The sequence below is a fragment of the Rhinopithecus roxellana genome, chromosome 5 (assembly GCF_007565055.1).
Source record: "Rhinopithecus roxellana isolate Shanxi Qingling chromosome 5, ASM756505v1, whole genome shotgun sequence".
NCBI lineage: Eukaryota > Metazoa > Chordata > Mammalia > Primates > Cercopithecidae > Rhinopithecus > Rhinopithecus roxellana.
The window spans coordinates 163,422,256-163,439,897 of NC_044553.1; the positions used below are offsets into that span (position 1 = coordinate 163,422,256).

Below are 17,642 nucleotides of genomic sequence, written 5' to 3' on the forward strand. Positions count from 1 at the left end.
CCCCATCTCTACTAAAAGTATAAAAATTAGCCAGGCGTGGTGGCATGTGCCTGCAATCCCAGCTACTTAAGAGGCTGAGGCAGAATCGGTGGATCCCAGGAGGTTGCAGTGAGCCGAGATCGCACCACTGCACTCCAGTGTGGGTGACAGAGTGAGACTCCGTCTCAAAAAAAAAAAAAAGAAATGGCCTCAGGGAAAGTTTGCCCGCATGAGTGCCTGTGCCCCGCCAGTGTGGGCTGAAGGGGGCCGGCTCTGCCTTCAGAGGGCTCTGCTCATTGACCAGACTGAGATGACTGGCAAGTCCTAGGCCCAGTGAACACGAAGGTCCCTCCTGCTCAGGCCAGAGCCCCGCCCCTCCTGTATCCATGCAGCCCTGTGAACCCACCTCAGGTGCGGTCTTCACTGTGGCCACACAGCGCCCAGAGGAGGGCCTTCCCTCCCCCAAGGTCACGGCCCGGTTCCCTTGTGTGCCACCTCCCCAGGCCTTAGTGCATGTTACTCGACGGGAGTGAATGCTCGCCCTTCCCCTTCCCGAGGGGCATGCGGCTGCCCGGTGACCTGGGGGCAGCCTGTCAGGGCGAAAGGCACTGACCTGGGAGCTTCCACTCTTAGCCCGCCCTCCCTGGCTATGTGGGCCACATGTCAGCCACAGCTGGCCACGAGCTGGCTGAGAGTCCCGGGTGGGCTAAGCAGGCCTGGTACACTGGCGCCGACCCGGGCTGCCCCGTCTACGTGTTGGTGGTAGCAGCAGCAGGCTCAGCCCACCGGGTATCTCCCACACAGAGACCTGGAGGATGCCGACCTGCTGATCCAGCTGGAGGCCTTCGAGGAGGCCAAGGCTGAGGACGAGGAGGAGCTGCTGCGAGTCTCTGGTGGGATCGACATGAGCAGCCACCAGGAGGTCTTTGCCTCCCTGTTCCACAAGGTGGGCTGGGGGCTGGAGGACCGGAGGGCAACCCTCCATTGCAGGCTGTGGCCCTGGGGTCCAGAGGCTGGGCCTGGAACGGTCCTCCCTGCCCTGGTCAGACCCTGCTGTGACCTGGCCGTGGCACCAGCTCTGGGGTGAGACTCCAGGGAGCAGCAAGGGGCCAGGGGTTGGAAAGGGAGCTGGTGCCTAGAGTGGGCAGCCTGGGGGCAAAGCCAGGGCCTCAGGACCCAGAAGGACGGGGCTCCAAAGACCAGCACGGCCCACAGCCAGCTGTACTGTCCTGGGCCCCAGCTACCCAGTCCCCATCAGGTGGGATTCAGAGGCCTCAGGGCCTGGTGAGGCGCTAAGAGGCTGAATTCCCGTCAAACTCAGGCCCTCCCCTCATTCCCTGAACCTGGCGGCTCTCATCTGGGGGCAGTTGTGTCCCCAGGTGGCATCTGGCAACATCTGAAAACATTTTTGGCTGCCATGACTAGGCAGGGGGTACTATTGGCATTGAGTAGGTTGAGACCAGGGGTTCTGTTTAACATCCCATAATGCACAGGACAGTCCCACATGTCACCAGTACCACCGTCACTGAGGCGCTCATCTCTAGGGATCCGTGGGAATAGAGGGGTGATGGGGCTGGATGCCCTGGCAGATGGGCCAACAGTTCTCAGTCCACCGGGGAGGGGCCGGCTGCTGACCCGCACCCCACACTCGCCCGTCCAGGTGAGCTGCTCCCCGGTGTCCGCCCAGCTCCTGTCAGTGCTGCAGGGCCTCCTGCACCTGGAGCCCAACCTCCGCTCCAGCCAGCTGCTCTGGGAGGCCCTGGAGAGCCTGGTGAACCGGGCCGTGCTCCTGGCCAGCGATGGTGAGGGGGTGGGGCAGGGGTGTAGGCACAGCCTGGTGGGCAGACACTGGGGTCTTAGACCACGGGGGAGGGGGCCTGTCCTTGGCCCCAGCCCATCCTCTGCCTAGGGGAGGTGGCCGCTTTTTCCTGCCTCCTCCTCAAGCCCCCATCCTCCCTCCCCCACTCCCTTCTCCCTTGACCCTGGATATCCCCTACTGCAGCCCAGGAATGCACCCTGGAGGAAGTGGTTGAGCGGCTTCTGTCTGTCAAGGGGCGACCCAGACCAAGCCCCCTGGTCAAGGCCCATAAAAGCGTCCAGGCCAACCTAGGCCAGAACCAGAGGGGCAACTCCCCGCAAAACACTACAACCCCCAAGCCCAGCGTGGAGGGCCAGCAGCCAGCAGCAGCTGCTGCCTGTGAGCCCGCAGACCACACCCAGAGTGACAGCGTCCTGAAAGTTTCACAGCCGAGAACCCTGGAGCAGCAGGCGTCCCCTCTTCCCCCACCCACCCCCCTGCTCCCTGGTTCCAGTGCTGAGCCCCCTCCCCCTCCTCCCCCACCCCCACCTCCACCCCTGCCAGGCCTGGGGACCACAGCCCCCCCAGCACCTCCTCTATCACCACCCCTGACAAGCTCCTGTAAGTTCCTGCCCCCACCACCTCCACCACTCCCGGGCATGGGATGCCTGCCCCCACCCCCACCCCTGCTGCCTGGTATGGGCTGGGGCCCTCCTCCACCCCCACCTCCACTGCTGCCCTGCACCTGCCGCCCCCCTGTGGTGGGAGGCGTGGAGGAGGTCATCGTGTCCCAGGTGGACCACAGCTTGGGCTCCGCCTGGGTCCCCAGACATCGGCGGGTGAACCCACCCACACTGCGCATGAAGAAACTGAACTGGCAGAAGCTGCCATCCAACGTGGCACGTGGTGAGGGTCCCCAGACCCCCAAGAGAAGCTTCCCCTAGGACAGGGGCTGGTCTCTGTTGGGGAGAGGGGCAGGTGGCACATGGAACTTGTGTGCGTGTCCTGCCCGTGCATGGCCAGGGCAGCCTGGCCCTTGCTCTGGGCTCGGCGCCTGTGGTTGAGGTGGGGACGGGGGAGGAGCAGGGCGGGGGCTACCTCTGAGGACCCCCTTACACTTGCTTCCGTGAGCCAGTGTGTCTGGGGTGCCATGGTGCCCTGGGGCCCGGCTACAGGTCCTCAGGTAGGGAGGTAGGGTGCCTGCTGTATGCCGGACCCGCTGGGCCCCAGGCAGGTCATCCTTCAGACCCTCTGGGAGGCTCCAGTCCTTGCCTGCTGGATCACCAGGCCCTGGGGCTGCAAGAGCCTCACTGGCCATGTGCCCACCCAACAGAGCACAACTCTATGTGGGCGTCCCTGAGCAGCCCCGATGCCGAGACTGTGGAGCCTGACTTCTCCAGCATCGAGCAGCTCTTCTCCTTCCCTGTGGCCAAGCCCAAGGAGCCCACCACAGCAGCCGCACCGGCCAGGAAGGAGCCCAAGGAGGTGGGGACGGGGAGGGGACTCAGACCGGGGCCACCTGCCAGGTCACCCTCCGGTACCAGCCTGTTGGGTGGGGGGTTTTCCAGATCACTTTTCTCGATGCCAAGAAGAGCCTGAACCTCAACATCTTCCTGAAACAATTTAAGTGGTGAGTGACAGAGGTGGCCCCCATCCCAGGCCACGGAGCCTCACCTCCACCTGAGCCTCCCGACTTGGGCCCAGCGGTGCCCTCTGCAGGCCACCATGGGAAGTGCATACTGCATCCCCTGGGCAGGATAGTGGGCGGGTAATAGCCCCATGCTGCCCCAGCTAGGGGTTGTCCAGGCTCCTGGGGAGGGAGCGCTGGGACCTCCCCACAAGGTCACAGACAAGCAGTGGCTAAACCAGGGCAAGGACCTGGGGCCTGACTCTCAGCCCCCTAGTCCTTTCCTGCTGCGGTGTCCAGCACTGGCCTGAGGGAGCTAGCTGGACTGACCCACCCTACCTCTCCTGAGCAGGGCCCATGGAGGGAGAGCAAGGGTAGGAGTCAGTCTGGGTCCCCTTCACCGCATGACTGTGGGCAGACAACTCGACCGCCCGGTGTCCCACCTGCCCTGGCCACCCCATGACTGCGTGGGGAGACCCTGCCAGGCAGGGTCCCAAAGAGGCTGGGTGGGGTTGACTCATGGTTCACCCGCCCCTGCCCGGTCCTCTCCCTGCTCCAGCTCCAACGAGGAGGTCGCTGCTATGATCCAGGCCGGCGATACCACCAAGTTTGATGTGGAGGTTCTCAAACAGCTCCTTAAGCTCCTTCCAGAGAAGCACGAGGTGAGAGGACCACCCCCACCCCCTGCCCCCAGTTAGTGCCACCAACCAAGGGAGAGGCTGTCTCCGGGGCTCCTCCCAGGAGGGAGACAGAGAAGGGAGGCATCCCAGCCCCAACTCTGCCGTGAACCGTGAGCCACAGGGAGCTGTGATGGGACTGGAGGGGCTGAGCCCAGCGGGCAGTCCGGGAGGGTGGGAAGCTGGTGTGGGGGATCCCACACGCCGTCCTCCTCCTCGCAGATTGAGAACCTGCGGGCATTCACAGAGGAGCGAGCCAAGCTGGCCAACGCCGACCACTTCTACCTCCTCCTGCTGGCCATTCCCTGGTGAGCACAGCTGCCGTCAGACCCCAGGGCCTGGGCCCTAGGTGGGAGGAGAGCAAGAATAGGGAGCAGGGCCCAACCAGGGTGGAGAAGGGGCTGTGCCAATGGCTGCCCCGGGCTCCAGGAGCGGTGTTGCAGCTGTTGGGCTTCTAAACATCACTCGAGCCCCACCCCCAGTCCTTCCCCTCAAAGTGTGAGGCTCAAGGCCTCTGGAGCAACTGGTTCCCGCTCTGCGCAGGCCCAGGAGGGTGCCTGTTGGACGGGGCAGGCAGTGGAAACTCCCTCCCTTTGCCCACCACCCAAGCCAGAGCCCTGTGCTGAGTGCCCCTCTGGCAGGGACAGGAGGGTATTCAGGCCACTGATCCCTGTCTGTACCATCCCCAGCTACCAGCTGCGAATCGAGTGCATGCTGCTGTGTGAGGGTGCGGCCGCCGTGCTGGACATGGTGCGGCCCAAAGCCCAGCTGGTGCTGGCCGCCTGCGAAAGTGAGTGGGGCACGTGTGCAGGAGGGACAGGCCTCCGAACTAGAGCCGGAGGGCTGCTCGGGGCCCCTGCTACTGCCAGTATCATAATGGCTGCTAAGAGCACCCAAGGGTGCCAGCCTTCGCCACTCCAAAAACCACCCTGCTGCCACCACCCTGGTGCACACACCTGCTGGACGCACAGACACATGCATGCCCACCACCACTCTCAGGCACGTGCACACATGCGCACACTGCCACTCTCGGACACGTGCACACACATGCACACCGCCACTCTCGGGCACGTGCCCACAAGCACACTGCCACTCTCGGGCACGTGCACACACACAAGCTCACGAGCAGTCACACACATGCACACGGGACAGACAGACACACGTACACGCCCCCCCACACACACACTCTCACATACATGTACAGACACAGGTGCACACATGCGGATACCATCTCTGAAAGGGGATCCTCGGAGACCTGCCACAGCCACTGGGCAGGGAGAGGGACAGGTACGGACCAGTGAGGCACAGTTCACATCTGTCAGGCACACTGTAGGTGTCCACTCCCATCGGTGGAGGGTTTGCAGTCCTCAGGCCCTGTCCTGTGTCCCTTACGGTGCTGGGCTGAGCCTGGGGAGGAGCCAGGGAGTGCAGGGGCACTGGCAAGCAGGACCACACCCCACCGCCAGGGCGTCTGGGGGCTCCGAACCAAGAGCCCTTCTCCAGCCCTGGCTGCCCCTGCAGGCCTGCTTACCAGCCGCCAGCTGCCCATCTTCTGCCAGCTGATCCTGAGAATTGGGAACTTCCTCAACTACGTAAGTCAGGGGCAGCTCCCCATCCCACCTGGCCTGCCTGGGGCTTGCAAGACTCACTCCCGGCCTCTCCCAGGGCAGCCACACCGGTGATGCTGACGGCTTCAAGATCAGCACGTTGCTGAAGCTCACAGAGACCAAGTCCCAGCAGAACCGTGTGACGCTGCTGCACCACGTGCTGGAGGTGGGCCGAGGTGGCAGGCACCAGTGGGGGCACGATGGCGGGGCTTCAAGTCCCCCCGGACCTGCAGTGTAGAGGTGTAGAGGCCATACCCCCCTGTGCCCACCACTCAGGCTGCCGGTCTCCCTGTCTCAGGACCCCATCTAGAGCCAGCAGCCTCAGTCAGAGCCGTGCCCCCATCCCTCCCAGCACCCCTTCCTTCCTGCAGCACTGGCTGCCCTGAATGAGCCTCGTCCCTCCCCAGGATACATACCCCTGGTCTGAGGGGACGGTCCCTAGGAAAAGCAGAAACATCACAAAGTCATAGCCAGGCCCGAGGGAAAGATTTGAGGGTCTGGAGTGCAGGGGGTTTTCTGGACCTTAATTGCGAAGGGTTAGAGCTGGGGGAGTGGGAACAGGGGCATCCCCAGGCAGAGAGTGTGGCCACAGTGGATCTCACTGGACGTGTCCCATTGCAGGAAGCGGAAAAGAGCCACCCCGACCTCCTGCAGCTGCCCCGGGACCTGGAGCAGCCCTCGCAAGCGGCAGGGTAGGCAGCTCCCGCCAGCCCACACCCCTCAGCCAGGCGGGGGCCTGACTTCTGTCCCCAGCCAGTGAGGTGGCTACCCGCCAAGACTGAGTCTCACAGCAGCAGCACGGCCCCGACGCCCTTAGGAGCCCTGCCCAATAGAACACTTTCCTTCTGGGACAGGACCGTGTCTGCCATGGTTTATCCCCTTCTGACTTAAGTGAGGAAACAGGCCTAGAGGGGGCAAGGACTGGCCAGGTCAGGGTCACACCAGGGGCAGGTCTAATACAGCCCCTTCACGAGTTGAACCTTCACCACAGCCGCGAGCAGGCTTGGGCCTCCCTCATCGTATAGATGAGGAAAAAGAGGCCCAGGAAAGCAGTGTCACCTCCTGGGTCACACAACCCAGGCAGGAGGGCAGCCTGGGCCACCCCACTACACAGTCCGGGCCCCTAGCACAGGGTCCTTCCCGGGCTCCACCTGCCCTGGAAGGTTCTCTGGCCCAGGAGCTGCTCAGCCTTGGGGAGAGCTAGGCCAGTAGGACAGGCTGACCATTAGGGTCCCCGCTCAGACGCCCACAGAGGGCTGAGGGCCGGCTGGAACAGGCACTCAACCCCAACACTGCACGTGGGGCCTCAGAGTGCAGCCTGCAGTGTGCACAGTGGGGCACCAGGACGTGTGCAGGGGAGGGGCTCCCCTGTCCCAGCAAGGCTGACGTCAGCTGTTGCTGTCTCTGCCTGGCCCTCCTCACCTTTCAGGATCAACCTGGAGATCATCCGCTCAGAGGCCAGCTCCAACCTGAAGAAGCTTCTGGAGACTGAGCGGAAGGTGTCCGCCTCGGTGGCCGAGGTCCAGGAGCAGTACACTGAGCGCCTCCAGGCAAGTGGGCACCTGGGCCTGGGGCTGGCAGGAGAGGCTGCCCTGATCAAGCGAGCCGGGCGAGTGGCTGTGCTGTCTCCTGGCTCCAGGGTGGATCCTGGGGACCGAGGTTCCCCAGATGTGCACGGTCAGGGTACAAGGCCCCTGCTCCTTCTCAGAGACCACTGTCCTCAGGGCCTGTCCGTGTGGCCACCACCCTCCTGCAACCCAGGGCCTAACCCTAGGTGGTGCCCACGCGGGGCTCTCACAGGACCATCACGTGCCCTTACCCCCAGGCCAGCATCTCGGCCTTCCGGGCACTGGACGAGCTGTTTGAGGCCATTGAGCAGAAGCAGCGGGAGCTGGCCGACTACCTGTGTGAGGACGCCCGGCAGCTGTCCCTGGAGGACACGTTCGGCACCATGAAGGCCTTCCGGGACCTCTTCCTCCGCGCCCTGAAGGTGGGGGCAGCCTGGCAGGGCACAGCCTGTCTGGCTAGAGTGGGGTCCTGAGGCCCCTGACGTTCCTCCAGCAGGAAGGGCAGAGGCACCCTTCGTTGGGTGGACACAGCCATGTGGGCCTTGCGCTGCTGAGGCTCAGGGAGGGTGACGCCCAGGCCCACGGAGCCCCTGAGGGGTGCCACGCTGGGGTGACGGGGCCACATCTGCCAGTGCAGGAGAACAAGGACCGGAAGGAGCAGGCGGCGAAGGCAGAGAGGAGGAAGCAGCAGCTGGCGGAGGAGGAGGCACGGCGGCCTCGGGGAGAGGATGGGAAGCCTGGTGAGGCTGGGCCGGCCGGCTGGGCAGGGACGGGGCAGCTCCGGGATCCTTGCCTGTGCTCCAGCCTCCCCATGACCCCCAGCCCTCTAGGTGGGCTCCAGGGTCCCCGTGCGGCTCTCTGAGTGTCCCACGCTCCTCAGTCAGGAAGGGGCCCGGGAAGCAGGAGGAGGTGTGTGTCATCGATGCCCTGCTGGCCGACATCAGGAAGGGCTTCCAGCTGCGGAAGACGGCCCGGGGCCGTGGGGACACCGACGGGGGCAGCAAGGTGGCCTCCATGGATCCCCCAAGAGCCACAGAGCCTGGTAAGACCCTCTCCCACTGCCTCCTCATGGTCCCCTTGCCACTGTCCCTACCCTTTGCCTCTAGGAAGCTCTCCTGACTTCACTGGAAAGCTCTCTCCTCTCCCTGGACTGCCCTGGAGGCCCCTAAGACTAGGGACAGCCGAGGGGGCAGGTGGTGGCTGCTCAGCTCTCATCCCTCATCCCTCCCTCCACTCACTCCAACTCCTCCACTGTAACAACGGACCCTGCCCCTAGTGCTGAAGTAGCGGCCCAGCCTGCTGGGCTCCTAAGAGATGAGGCCAGGCCCACTGACAGATGCCCCTGGGCTGAGGGTGCTAGAGGTGGCAGGAAAGGCAGGCGGCAAGGCCCTGGTGGGAGGACCCCATTCCTGGGGTGGCTGCCTCAGGGTGCTGGGGATGGTGTGGCCCAGTGTCCCCCGCCCTGCCACAGTGTAGACAGACCAAGGACGCTGAGGCCAGGTCCTGCTCTGAGACATCAGAGGAGGCTTCCTGGGGAGGAGGCTTTGCAGGGCGTTCAGGTAGACAGCGGGATGGAGGAGGCTGCTCTTGGGCTGGCTCCGGGGCAGGGTGCCTGCCCTTCACTGGCGTGTCCCTCCATCCAGTGGCCACTAGTAACTCTGCAGGAGACCCCGTGGGCGGCACACACTGTCCCACCTCTAAGCCCGACTTTGATGCTACAATGGCCAGCGAGCCCCGGGGCTGGGACCTTGTAGACGCCGTGACCCCCTGCCCTCAGCCCACCCTGGAGCAGTCGGAGGAGGGTGGTCCCCCGCCCCTGGAGAGGCGTTCTTCCTGGTATGAGGATGCCAGCGACGTCCTAACCACCGAGGATGCCCAGTGCCCCCAACCCTTGGAGGGGGCCTGGCCAGTGACTCTGGGAGATGCTCAGGCCCTGAAGCCCCTCAAGTTCTCCGGCAACAAGTCCCCTGCAGCTGGAAGTTCAAGCCAAGATGCCAAGGATCCCACGTCCTTGCTGGGCGTCCTCCAGGCCGAGGCCGACAGCACAAGCGAGGGGCCAGAGGACGCAGTCCACAGCCGTGGTGCCAGACCCCCTGCGGCAGGTCCGGGTGAGGATGGGGATGAGGACGAGGAGGATACAGCCCCAGAGTCCGCGCTAGACACATCCCTGGACAAGTCTTTCTCCGAGGATGCGGTGACCGACTCCTCGGGGTCAGGCACACTCCCCAGGGCCCGGGGCCGGGCCTCAAAGGGAACTGGCAAGCGACGGAAGAAGCGTCCCTCCAGGAGCCAGGAAGGTAACTCAGGGAGGGGCCCTGGGTACCTTCCCATGCCAGGGCGCTGGCACCCAGCCGGTCCCTCCCCTTCCCCACTGGGCACTGCAAGTTCCAGCAGCACCCAGGATAGGTGACTTGGGCGTGGCGCGGGAGAGGAGGCAGCAGCGCATCCACCTGGGGGTGGCTTTCTGGGCTGCCGTGGCCCATGCAACTGTTTCTCCAACCCGCTAATTCCCACCTTCACGCCACCTCCGTTAGGGAGTAAGGGGCGGACACTGGGCACCAGGTCCCAAGCTAGTGGTTGCCATGCAGCTCAGTGGCCAGAGAACCGGGCAGCCCTCGGAGGGTGTTGGCATGGCTGTCCCGGGCCCCCCAGCTCCACCCGCTCTGAGTCAGGGTTGCTCCTGTGTGATAAGCCGTTGAGTGCATTTCTTTTATTTGAAAGCAGAGGTTCCCCCTGATTCTGATGATAATAAAACAAAGAAACTGTGTGTGATCCAGTAAGGTATGTACGCAGCCGGTGCTCCGTGGGGGCTAACAGCAGCTGCAGGGCAGTGGGGCCAGAGCTTGCTGCCCAAACCCCTCCGGGACACTAACCTGCCTTCTCTCCAGCCCGCGTGGTGCATCCGTGTGGCCTCGCCTCTCCTGCGGCCCTGGTGGTGGGCTCCCCCCTTTGTCCCCTCCCTCTCCGCAGGTTACCTGCTCACCTGGTGCCTTCCGCAGGCAAGACAAAACCTCAGCGCTGGCTCCGGGCATGCAGGCCTCGGGGGGGCAGGTGGCAGGACTAGCCGGGCTCCCTTAGTAAGCAGGATCCGGGGCGTGGGCGGGACCTCCTGGCTGGCAGGACAGGCTGAGGTTGCTCCTGTCTGCTGTCCTGGCCCTCACTGCAGTCCCAGTAACCCTGTGGCTTTCCTGCTCTGTCTGTCAGTGGAGGGATATCTTCACTCTGAGTGTGTCGATGGGGTGGGGCCTGCTGGGGCATGTCCCCAGGAAGTCTGTGAGGAGACAGGGACAGTCCCAAGGGCAGATGCTGCCAGGGACAAGCACACTGCAGCCCCCCTCCTATTGGACAGTATCCTTCTACCCCGAGGCCATGGGTGGGTCTGTGGAGATGCAGATTACCCCCGGCACACAGCGTCTTCTGGGGGGCCCCCAGCCAAGGGTCAGTCAGCCAGGTCCGTCCGCAGGGCTGGAGAGGCCGATGCATCCAGCTAGACAGACCAGTCTGCGCTGGGTGGAGGAGGAGCTAGAGCAGAGAACCAGAAGGTCCAGCCTGGCCACTCGTGAGCTCTGTGAGCCCAGGTGGTGGCGTCTTCCAGCACCTCCAGCCTTGCTGAGAGCGAGCCCAGCGTCCGTGCATCGCAGATACGCTGTGACCGCTGGGCCTGGGGCTTAGGCTTAAGACATGTGAGGTCTGCTGGTGCCCGTCAGAAGCAAGAGCAGTCGTGGGCCCAGAGAAGCTTCTCCAGACAGTTTGTCCTCACTGTGGGGGCACGGCCTTCACCCTGCGGTCCAGCTTTTGCTTCTAGGGCCATCTTCCGAGTGTGGCTCTCTGGTGTGAAGCACCCACATGTATTTTTAGAAAGGTGCTGGCATCTCCCTTAGAGGCTGGAACTTGGACTTGCTGTCCCTGAGTGTGAGGAACAGTGGAGCATGCAGGCTTGGGGCGGGCGGCCACATCTGACAGTGGTCCAGTGAAAGATGGACGTGCCCAGTGCCAGCTCCATGCTCCACCCGGTTCTCTCCTGAACCTTCTGTACGTGCTTAGCCTCCGCCCACCCCAGCTCCTGCCACACAGGCGGCTGAGGGCAGGAGGAAGGAATCGTTCTCTTCTCTCCCCAACTTTTTATTTTTAATTTATTTTTATTTATTTATTTTTTCAAGACAGTCTCACTCTGTTGCCCAGACTGGAGTGCAGTGGTGATCTCAGCTGACTGCACCCTGCACCTTCCAGGTTCAAGTGATTCTCCTGCCTCAGCCTCCTGAGTAACTGGGACCACAGGCATGTGCCACCACGGCTGGCTAATTTTTTATATTTTTAGCAGAGACGGGGTTTCAGCATGTGGGCCAGACTGGTCTCAAACTCCTGACATCAGGTGATCCACCCGCCTCGGCCTCCCAAAGTGCTGGGATTACAGGCGTGAGCCACCATGTCCAGCCCCCAACTTTTTATTTAGAAAATCTTCAACACCACAGGAAATTGCATAGAGATCAGAATGAACAACACCTTCTCCCCGAAATTACAACCATTTGCCAAAAATACCAAAATTGTGACCATTTTGCTACATTGCCCCTCTCCAACTGAGCCATTGGAGAGTTTCTTATAAACATCATGGCACTGGACCCCTAAACTCGCCCATAGACACCTGAGAGCATAGCCGTCTTCCCCAGTCCCCACCAGGCAGGCTGTGCTGCAGAGGCACTTCATGTCCACGTGCTTCTAATACCCAGTCCCGGTGCGGATGTGCCACTTGTCCCAATAATTCCTTTAATAGTTGTTGCTTTGTTGTTTTCGCAAACAAGATTGTATCCAGAATCACACGCTGTGTTTGGTTGTCATAGAGCTTCAGTGTCTTGTTCGAGAACATTCCTGCCCCTTTTTGTCTTGTATGACATTGACGTTCTGGAAGACATCTTCACTTTGGGTTTGCCTGATTGCTCCCCCCAAGTAGGTCCAGGTTGAGTTTTGGGGCAGGAGTTCTACCCCAAGGGATGCCATGTCCTCCCCAGCTGGGTGGGGATGTTCGTGGCAGCAGTGCTGACCACAACTACGGGGGTGGTCTTTGAACCTCCACTGCACGAACACCGTGCTGTCTAGTTAATAAGCACCTGTGGTGACATGCGGAACAAACAGCTGCAGCGCGGTTCTGTGTTTGCCACCCTCCTCCGAGTGCTCCCTTCTCCCCTCCCTTTTTCCATCATGTGAGTTTTGAATGTGCCGTAATCCATCACTGCCACTGTCGTGCATTTGATGGAGACCAGCCGGGGCCCTTGACCCACAGCCCCTGAGCACTTCCCATCTTTGTCACAAGCCCCTCTTCCCAGCTCACCCCAGACTTGCTGATCCCCCCCATCCCTGCCCAGACCTTGGTCTTGGCCATTTCTCCGGGTTCCCTGAGTGGGGATGGTGCTGAGATCCCCCTCTGAGTGATCATTTTGGGCAGTTTTTGTTGTCTTCCTCTGTCTCTTCAGAGTAGTGGTTCTCAAACCCCGCCTGGGCTGTCCCACTGGGGAGCTGGGACATCACCCGGCACTGTGGTGGCAATGGGGGTGGCACTCAGACAAGGGCCACCGAGGGCCCCTGGACCAGAGAGCGAAGAGGGCGTTGGGGGCAGGAGGGCTGTGGGGCCATCTCTGGGGCCATCTGGGTGGCAGGAGCTGTTGGGCCAGGGCTGAGCGCCCTCAGCAGCCCACTGGAGAAAGCGCTGCTGGTGTCCTCGTGTGGGGCTTGGGGCCCAATGTGGAAGCGATGGAGGGCTGCAGGTGGTGGCAATGGGGACTAATGAGTAACGACAGAGTGCAGCCTGGGTCAGAGACATGGGGTGGGGGACAGGCCACAGAGACTCCCCATCTCAGCAGAGAGGACACAGGCTCAGGCTGCCACACCTTGCCAAAACCCAGCCTGGCCAGGCCATCCCGGCATCTTACACCTAGATAAGTTGTGCTGCTCCAGAGAAAGAGCCTGGGGTCAGAGTGGACCTGAGATGCATGGCACAACCCGCTGGACAGTGGTGATGAGGGGTTCAGGGACCTGGGGACCCAGAAGCGGGCACCTGGTATTGTACCCAGCAAAGCTGCTCCTAATAATGTCATTTCTTCTCTCTCCTTACAGGCCTCAGGCCCAGGCCCAAGGCCAAGTGAGAGAGCCCAGGCCACAGGACATGCTGCCATTCTGCCAAGAGAGGCTCTTCTGGGGGCCAGGCTGGGACTGGGCCCCGGAAACCAAAAGTCCGTGCCTTACCCAGCCGGGGCCCTCCCGGAGCCTTCTTTGGGTGTTGTGGCTGGGACCCCGACAGGCACCAGTACCCTGCCAGGCCTAGTGCCCTCCTGGACTGCCTGCACGCGCCAGCCTCCTACCTGCTTCCTAAAGGTGACCCTGGCCCACACCCGCATGCACCCGGTGCAGCCTGCCAAGGGCCAGTCGTGGGGGCTGCGTCCTGCCAGTGTCTACCACAGCTCTGCCTGCCCTTCAGCCCAGCAGGGTTTAATCAAAACGCAATGCTTTGCGAGTCTTTAGTGCTTGGAGGTGGCTGAGTTGGGGGCCCTGGGGAGGGGTAGGCTGGCAGGCAGTGCCATGGCAGGCTAGGGTCCCCTCCTGTGGGGTCTGGCCCCCATCCCAGCATGTCCAGCCCCTGAAGTTGGAGTGGGGAGCGGTCTGCATTTGCTGCCACCACCAGGCCTCTGCCCTGCAGCTGAAACTTGGCCATCACATCAACAGAAAACCCCTCCCAGTGCCAGCTGCCCAGGATGGGCGGGCCCTGGGGACAATACAGGTCCACCTGAGGGGCTACAGGGTGACACCCAGCAGCCTCTGCCCCCTCACTGCCTACCCAGTGAGGGCAGCCTGCCCGAGCCTGCCGCCTGCCAGGTGTGTGCCCTGAGGCTGGAAGCTGGACGTGTGGCCAATAAAAAGCAGACCTAGCCCGGTGTGTGACTGTTGCGTTCAGAGGCTGCGGGAGTGGTCAGTGGATGTGGGCTCCCACAAATGTGGTGAGCGCTGGACAGGCCCCGTGTGAACACTCACTGTTGAGGGGCCTCCAGGCCAGGTGTGAACACTCACTGTTGAGGGGCCTCCAGTTCCCCAGGCCCCGTGTGAGCATTCACTGTTGAGGGGCCCCCAGTCCCCCAGGCCAGGGGCTGTCCCTGAAGCCCTCAGGAGGCAGTGAGAAACATCTAGAAGAGGGCAGACCCCATGGTGAACAGCACCCAACAGTGGTGAGATGGGTGCAGCTCTGCAGGGGCGTAATTTACAAACCACCAGTCTAGCTGGTTATGTGTGTGCTGTGGCGGTATTTGCTTTCCAGCAGATCAAGGTTGTGCAATGATGCACTTTGAGAATCTCTCCATCACCCCAAGAAGTCCTCTGGCACCCATCAGTCTGACCCCTTGCCTGTGCTCCTCCCCAGCCCTGGCAGTCACTCACCTGCGCTCCGGACGCTCCAGATGTCGTCATGTCTCCTGGCTTCCTTCGACTGTTTTCAGGCTCCATCCTCGCTGCAGGCTGTATCAGGACATCATTGCATTTCATGGCTGAAGCACATTCCGTTGCATGCATGGACCACATTTTGTTTGCTTTTCTGTCCATGGGCATCTGGGTTGCTTCCAGCTTGGGGCTTCTGCGAATCCTACTGCTGTGAACGTTTGCATAGTCCTCGTGTGGAGGCGAGTTTTCATTTCTCTGGGGTAGATTCCTAGTGGAGGAACAACTGGGCAACATGCTAAGTTTATGTTTAACTTTTTAAGAAACTGCCAAACTGTTTTCCAAAGCAGCTGCACCATTTTTCACTCCCATCTGTGCTATTGTTTTTAAGTTAAATAGCTCATCGCCTCCCCCTCCCCACCCCCTACAGATCTGCCAGTAAAACTGGACTATGGAGTATTGGGCGGGGTCACCTACAGGGTGACCTGCAGCAACTGAGGCCATCGCCCCGCCTGCCTGGAGAGGTGGGACTGGGGGCCCTGTGACAGGAGGAGGAGCTGCCTTTCCGGAGCCTGGTTTTTCTTTTTCCTCTCTGCTCCGTGAGAAGTCAGTTTAGTGGGCTACAGTCAGCAAAGGAACCACAACGGACAGGAGCTCTGGGGCGCTTGCGCAGTGAGGCTCCGCGGCTGCAGGTGTGTATGCAGGCAGCTGTGGGTGTCTGTGTATCCTGGGCCACCGTGTACGCTGTTCCCACAGGGAGGTGTGGCCCCCAAAGAGCGAACCCACAGGTGGACACACCCATGCACCCTCGTTCTTGCCCAAGGTCTCACGTCGAGACAGCAGGGCCCAGATGGATGGCCCCAAGCTCGGTGGCTCCTGTGCTGCCCACCACCTAGGGACAGGCCCACTGTGGGGGGTGGGGGTGGGGGTGTTATAATTCAGGCTGGGCCGTGTGACTGGCAGGGGCCCCAGCTGTTGGGCCTGGGCAGGGCTGTTTTTAGAAAAGCCTCAACTCCCTGCCCCCACCCGGGCCAGTGGCTATTTATAGTCCAGGCCTGGAGATGTCAGTGAGTCACTAGCGTTCGCCTCTGCAGGGTCAGTCCAAGTCCCCTTAGTGAGGTGGTCTAGCATGTCCCCCAGTCCCCCAAGCCTCTGTCTGACATCTGCTAGCGCAGAGCCCCAAGTGTCCCCAGGAAGGGCTCAGAGCTTGTGACCCCTGCTAGGCCTTGGGAGCACCCCCTTGTCTGATGGGACTTTGTGGTTCCTGGTGGGCATTTAAAACTGTCAGTTTCTCTCATCTGGAAACAAATGTCCCGTGACCCTCTCGGTTTCTCCTGCTGCCGTCTGCCTCTTCCCTACCTGCACAGCTATCTGCTGTGCCCCAAATTCCCTCCTTGACACCCCCAGACCCACTGTCCCACCCTTGGGTGCAGCCCCTTCTCAGAAGGCTCCAGGTTCTGCCAAACCTCGGAGCCCTCCAGCCCTGCTCCAGCCCCTTCCCAAGCTGGGGGCGGTAGTCTGCTTAACCCCCACCAGCTGTCACCCCGAGGGTGGCACTAGGAAGTTCATGCATGAAGACTGCATTTCCACCGAGGCCGCACTGACTGCTTGGAACCCACACAATGGCATTTTCCCCGCGAGGATGCTGAGGGAGAGGAAGGATCAGTGTGCCCAGTGGAAGAAGAGGGGACTGGGGACATGGGTGCAGGGGGTGAGAGGCCAGGCTTTGAACAGCCCCTCTCCCCCAGGCTGGGGCAGGGTCAGGCGCCCAGAGAGGAGGGGTGGGGAGACTGAAGGCGAGGGTGGGCAGTGGTGTCCTTGGCTGCACCTGAATCACTAACTCATTGTGAGTGACCTTTGCTGTGACAGGCCCAAGCTCCACTCCTTCCTCATAGGGAGTATCTCCATAGACTCCCTGTCACTAGCTTTGGAATTGCCCTGAGCCCAAGGAGCCTCGTGGCTCTAGGCTCTTTGGCAACTGAGAGCCCTCAGGGAGGGAACCAAGGGCCCCGCCTCCCTGCTCTGAAGCAAGAGCCTGATTCTCCTTTCTTCCCCCAGGGGCCCCAAGACCCTTCTCCTGGCCACCAGGGCTGGCTTCCTCCAAGCCGCCTCCACTTGGGAGGGGTGGGGCAGGATGGGCGAGACAGGACAACCAGCTGGGAACACGGGAGCCTCGCAGACCATCGCCTCCCTCTGTGGCCTGGTCCCTCCACAGGCTGGGACGGGGAAGGTCTGGGGTGGGGCCTCTTGGAAACCTGGGCCCCATGTTGGTGTGCATCCCTGGGGGTTGCTCCCATGCCAGCCAGGTGACGCTGACAGCCTGGGTCCCTTTACCCCAGACTTGGGTGCTGAGGGCCAGACCCCCATGCTGGAGCCCGCCTGCTCGCTGGAGCCCGCCTGCTCGCTACAGCCAGGCCCGAGCCACAGCGCTCCCGGGCGGGACGCGGGGACCCTGCCGTGGGGCCGAGATGTGGGCAGTTGCTGGGACACGCCGTTCTCGGCGAGGGCGCGCTGCGCGGCTCTTCGCGGCCGCCGGAGGGCGCGCGGGCGCCCAGGGGACTCGGGGTTCCGCGCGGGGCAGGTGCGCTCCCTGAGAGTGCGGACCCTCCAGGTGGAGTGCAGGACGCAGATCCCCTTTTGCAAACCGCACTCCTTCCCTGGAGGGAACGACCACCTCCGCAGTTGCTGGAACCCCGAAGTCCTGGGCCCGGCAGGGGCCTGGCGGGGTGAGGTCGCGGTGCACAAGCCCTGGTCCCCGACGACCCAGCGAGAAATTACCTCCGTTGGCAAAGTCGTGGGGGGCCCCAGGCCATCTGCCTGCCTGGCCGTTGGTCTACGCGCCCCCTCACCTCTAAAGCGCTCGAGACTCAACTGGGCTTCCCGGGCGGCTGCGAAGGGGCGGGAATTTGGCGGCCGGAGGTCAACGGGGCGTCACTGCGCCCGCCCTGGCCCGCCCCCGGCCCGCCCCCT

General features: G+C 62.4%; 1 protein-coding gene across 3 annotated transcripts in view; it reads left to right on the forward strand.

Moving 5' to 3' along the window:
• Positions 1 to 14,174, forward strand: part of INF2 (inverted formin, FH2 and WH2 domain containing) — a 30,323-nt gene extending 16,149 nt beyond the window's left edge. The window contains exons 6-23 of one of the 3 annotated variants that reach the window (XM_030930541.1): positions 784 to 925; positions 1,640 to 1,781; positions 1,982 to 2,683; positions 3,111 to 3,262; positions 3,346 to 3,407; positions 3,964 to 4,066; positions 4,304 to 4,389; positions 4,771 to 4,871; positions 5,603 to 5,673; positions 5,747 to 5,854; positions 6,310 to 6,380; positions 7,118 to 7,238; positions 7,514 to 7,678; positions 7,894 to 7,996; positions 8,137 to 8,298; positions 8,900 to 9,553; positions 9,981 to 10,037; positions 13,365 to 14,174. In XM_030930541.1, coding sequence (XP_030786401.1) covers positions 784 to 925; positions 1,640 to 1,781; positions 1,982 to 2,683; positions 3,111 to 3,262; positions 3,346 to 3,407; positions 3,964 to 4,066; positions 4,304 to 4,389; positions 4,771 to 4,871; positions 5,603 to 5,673; positions 5,747 to 5,854; positions 6,310 to 6,380; positions 7,118 to 7,238; positions 7,514 to 7,678; positions 7,894 to 7,996; positions 8,137 to 8,298; positions 8,900 to 9,553; positions 9,981 to 10,036 — 3,001 coding nt within the window. In that variant the 3' untranslated portion in view covers position 10,037; positions 13,365 to 14,174. The remainder of the gene's footprint in view (positions 1 to 783; positions 926 to 1,639; positions 1,782 to 1,981; positions 2,684 to 3,110; positions 3,263 to 3,345; positions 3,408 to 3,963; positions 4,067 to 4,303; positions 4,390 to 4,770; positions 4,872 to 5,602; positions 5,674 to 5,746; positions 5,855 to 6,309; positions 6,381 to 7,117; positions 7,239 to 7,513; positions 7,679 to 7,893; positions 7,997 to 8,136; positions 8,299 to 8,899; positions 9,554 to 9,980; positions 10,038 to 13,364) is intronic. The other 2 variants (XR_004057303.1, XM_030930542.1) reach the window with 2 other exon arrangements.
• The last annotated feature ends 3,468 nt before the right edge of the window (positions 14,175 to 17,642 follow it).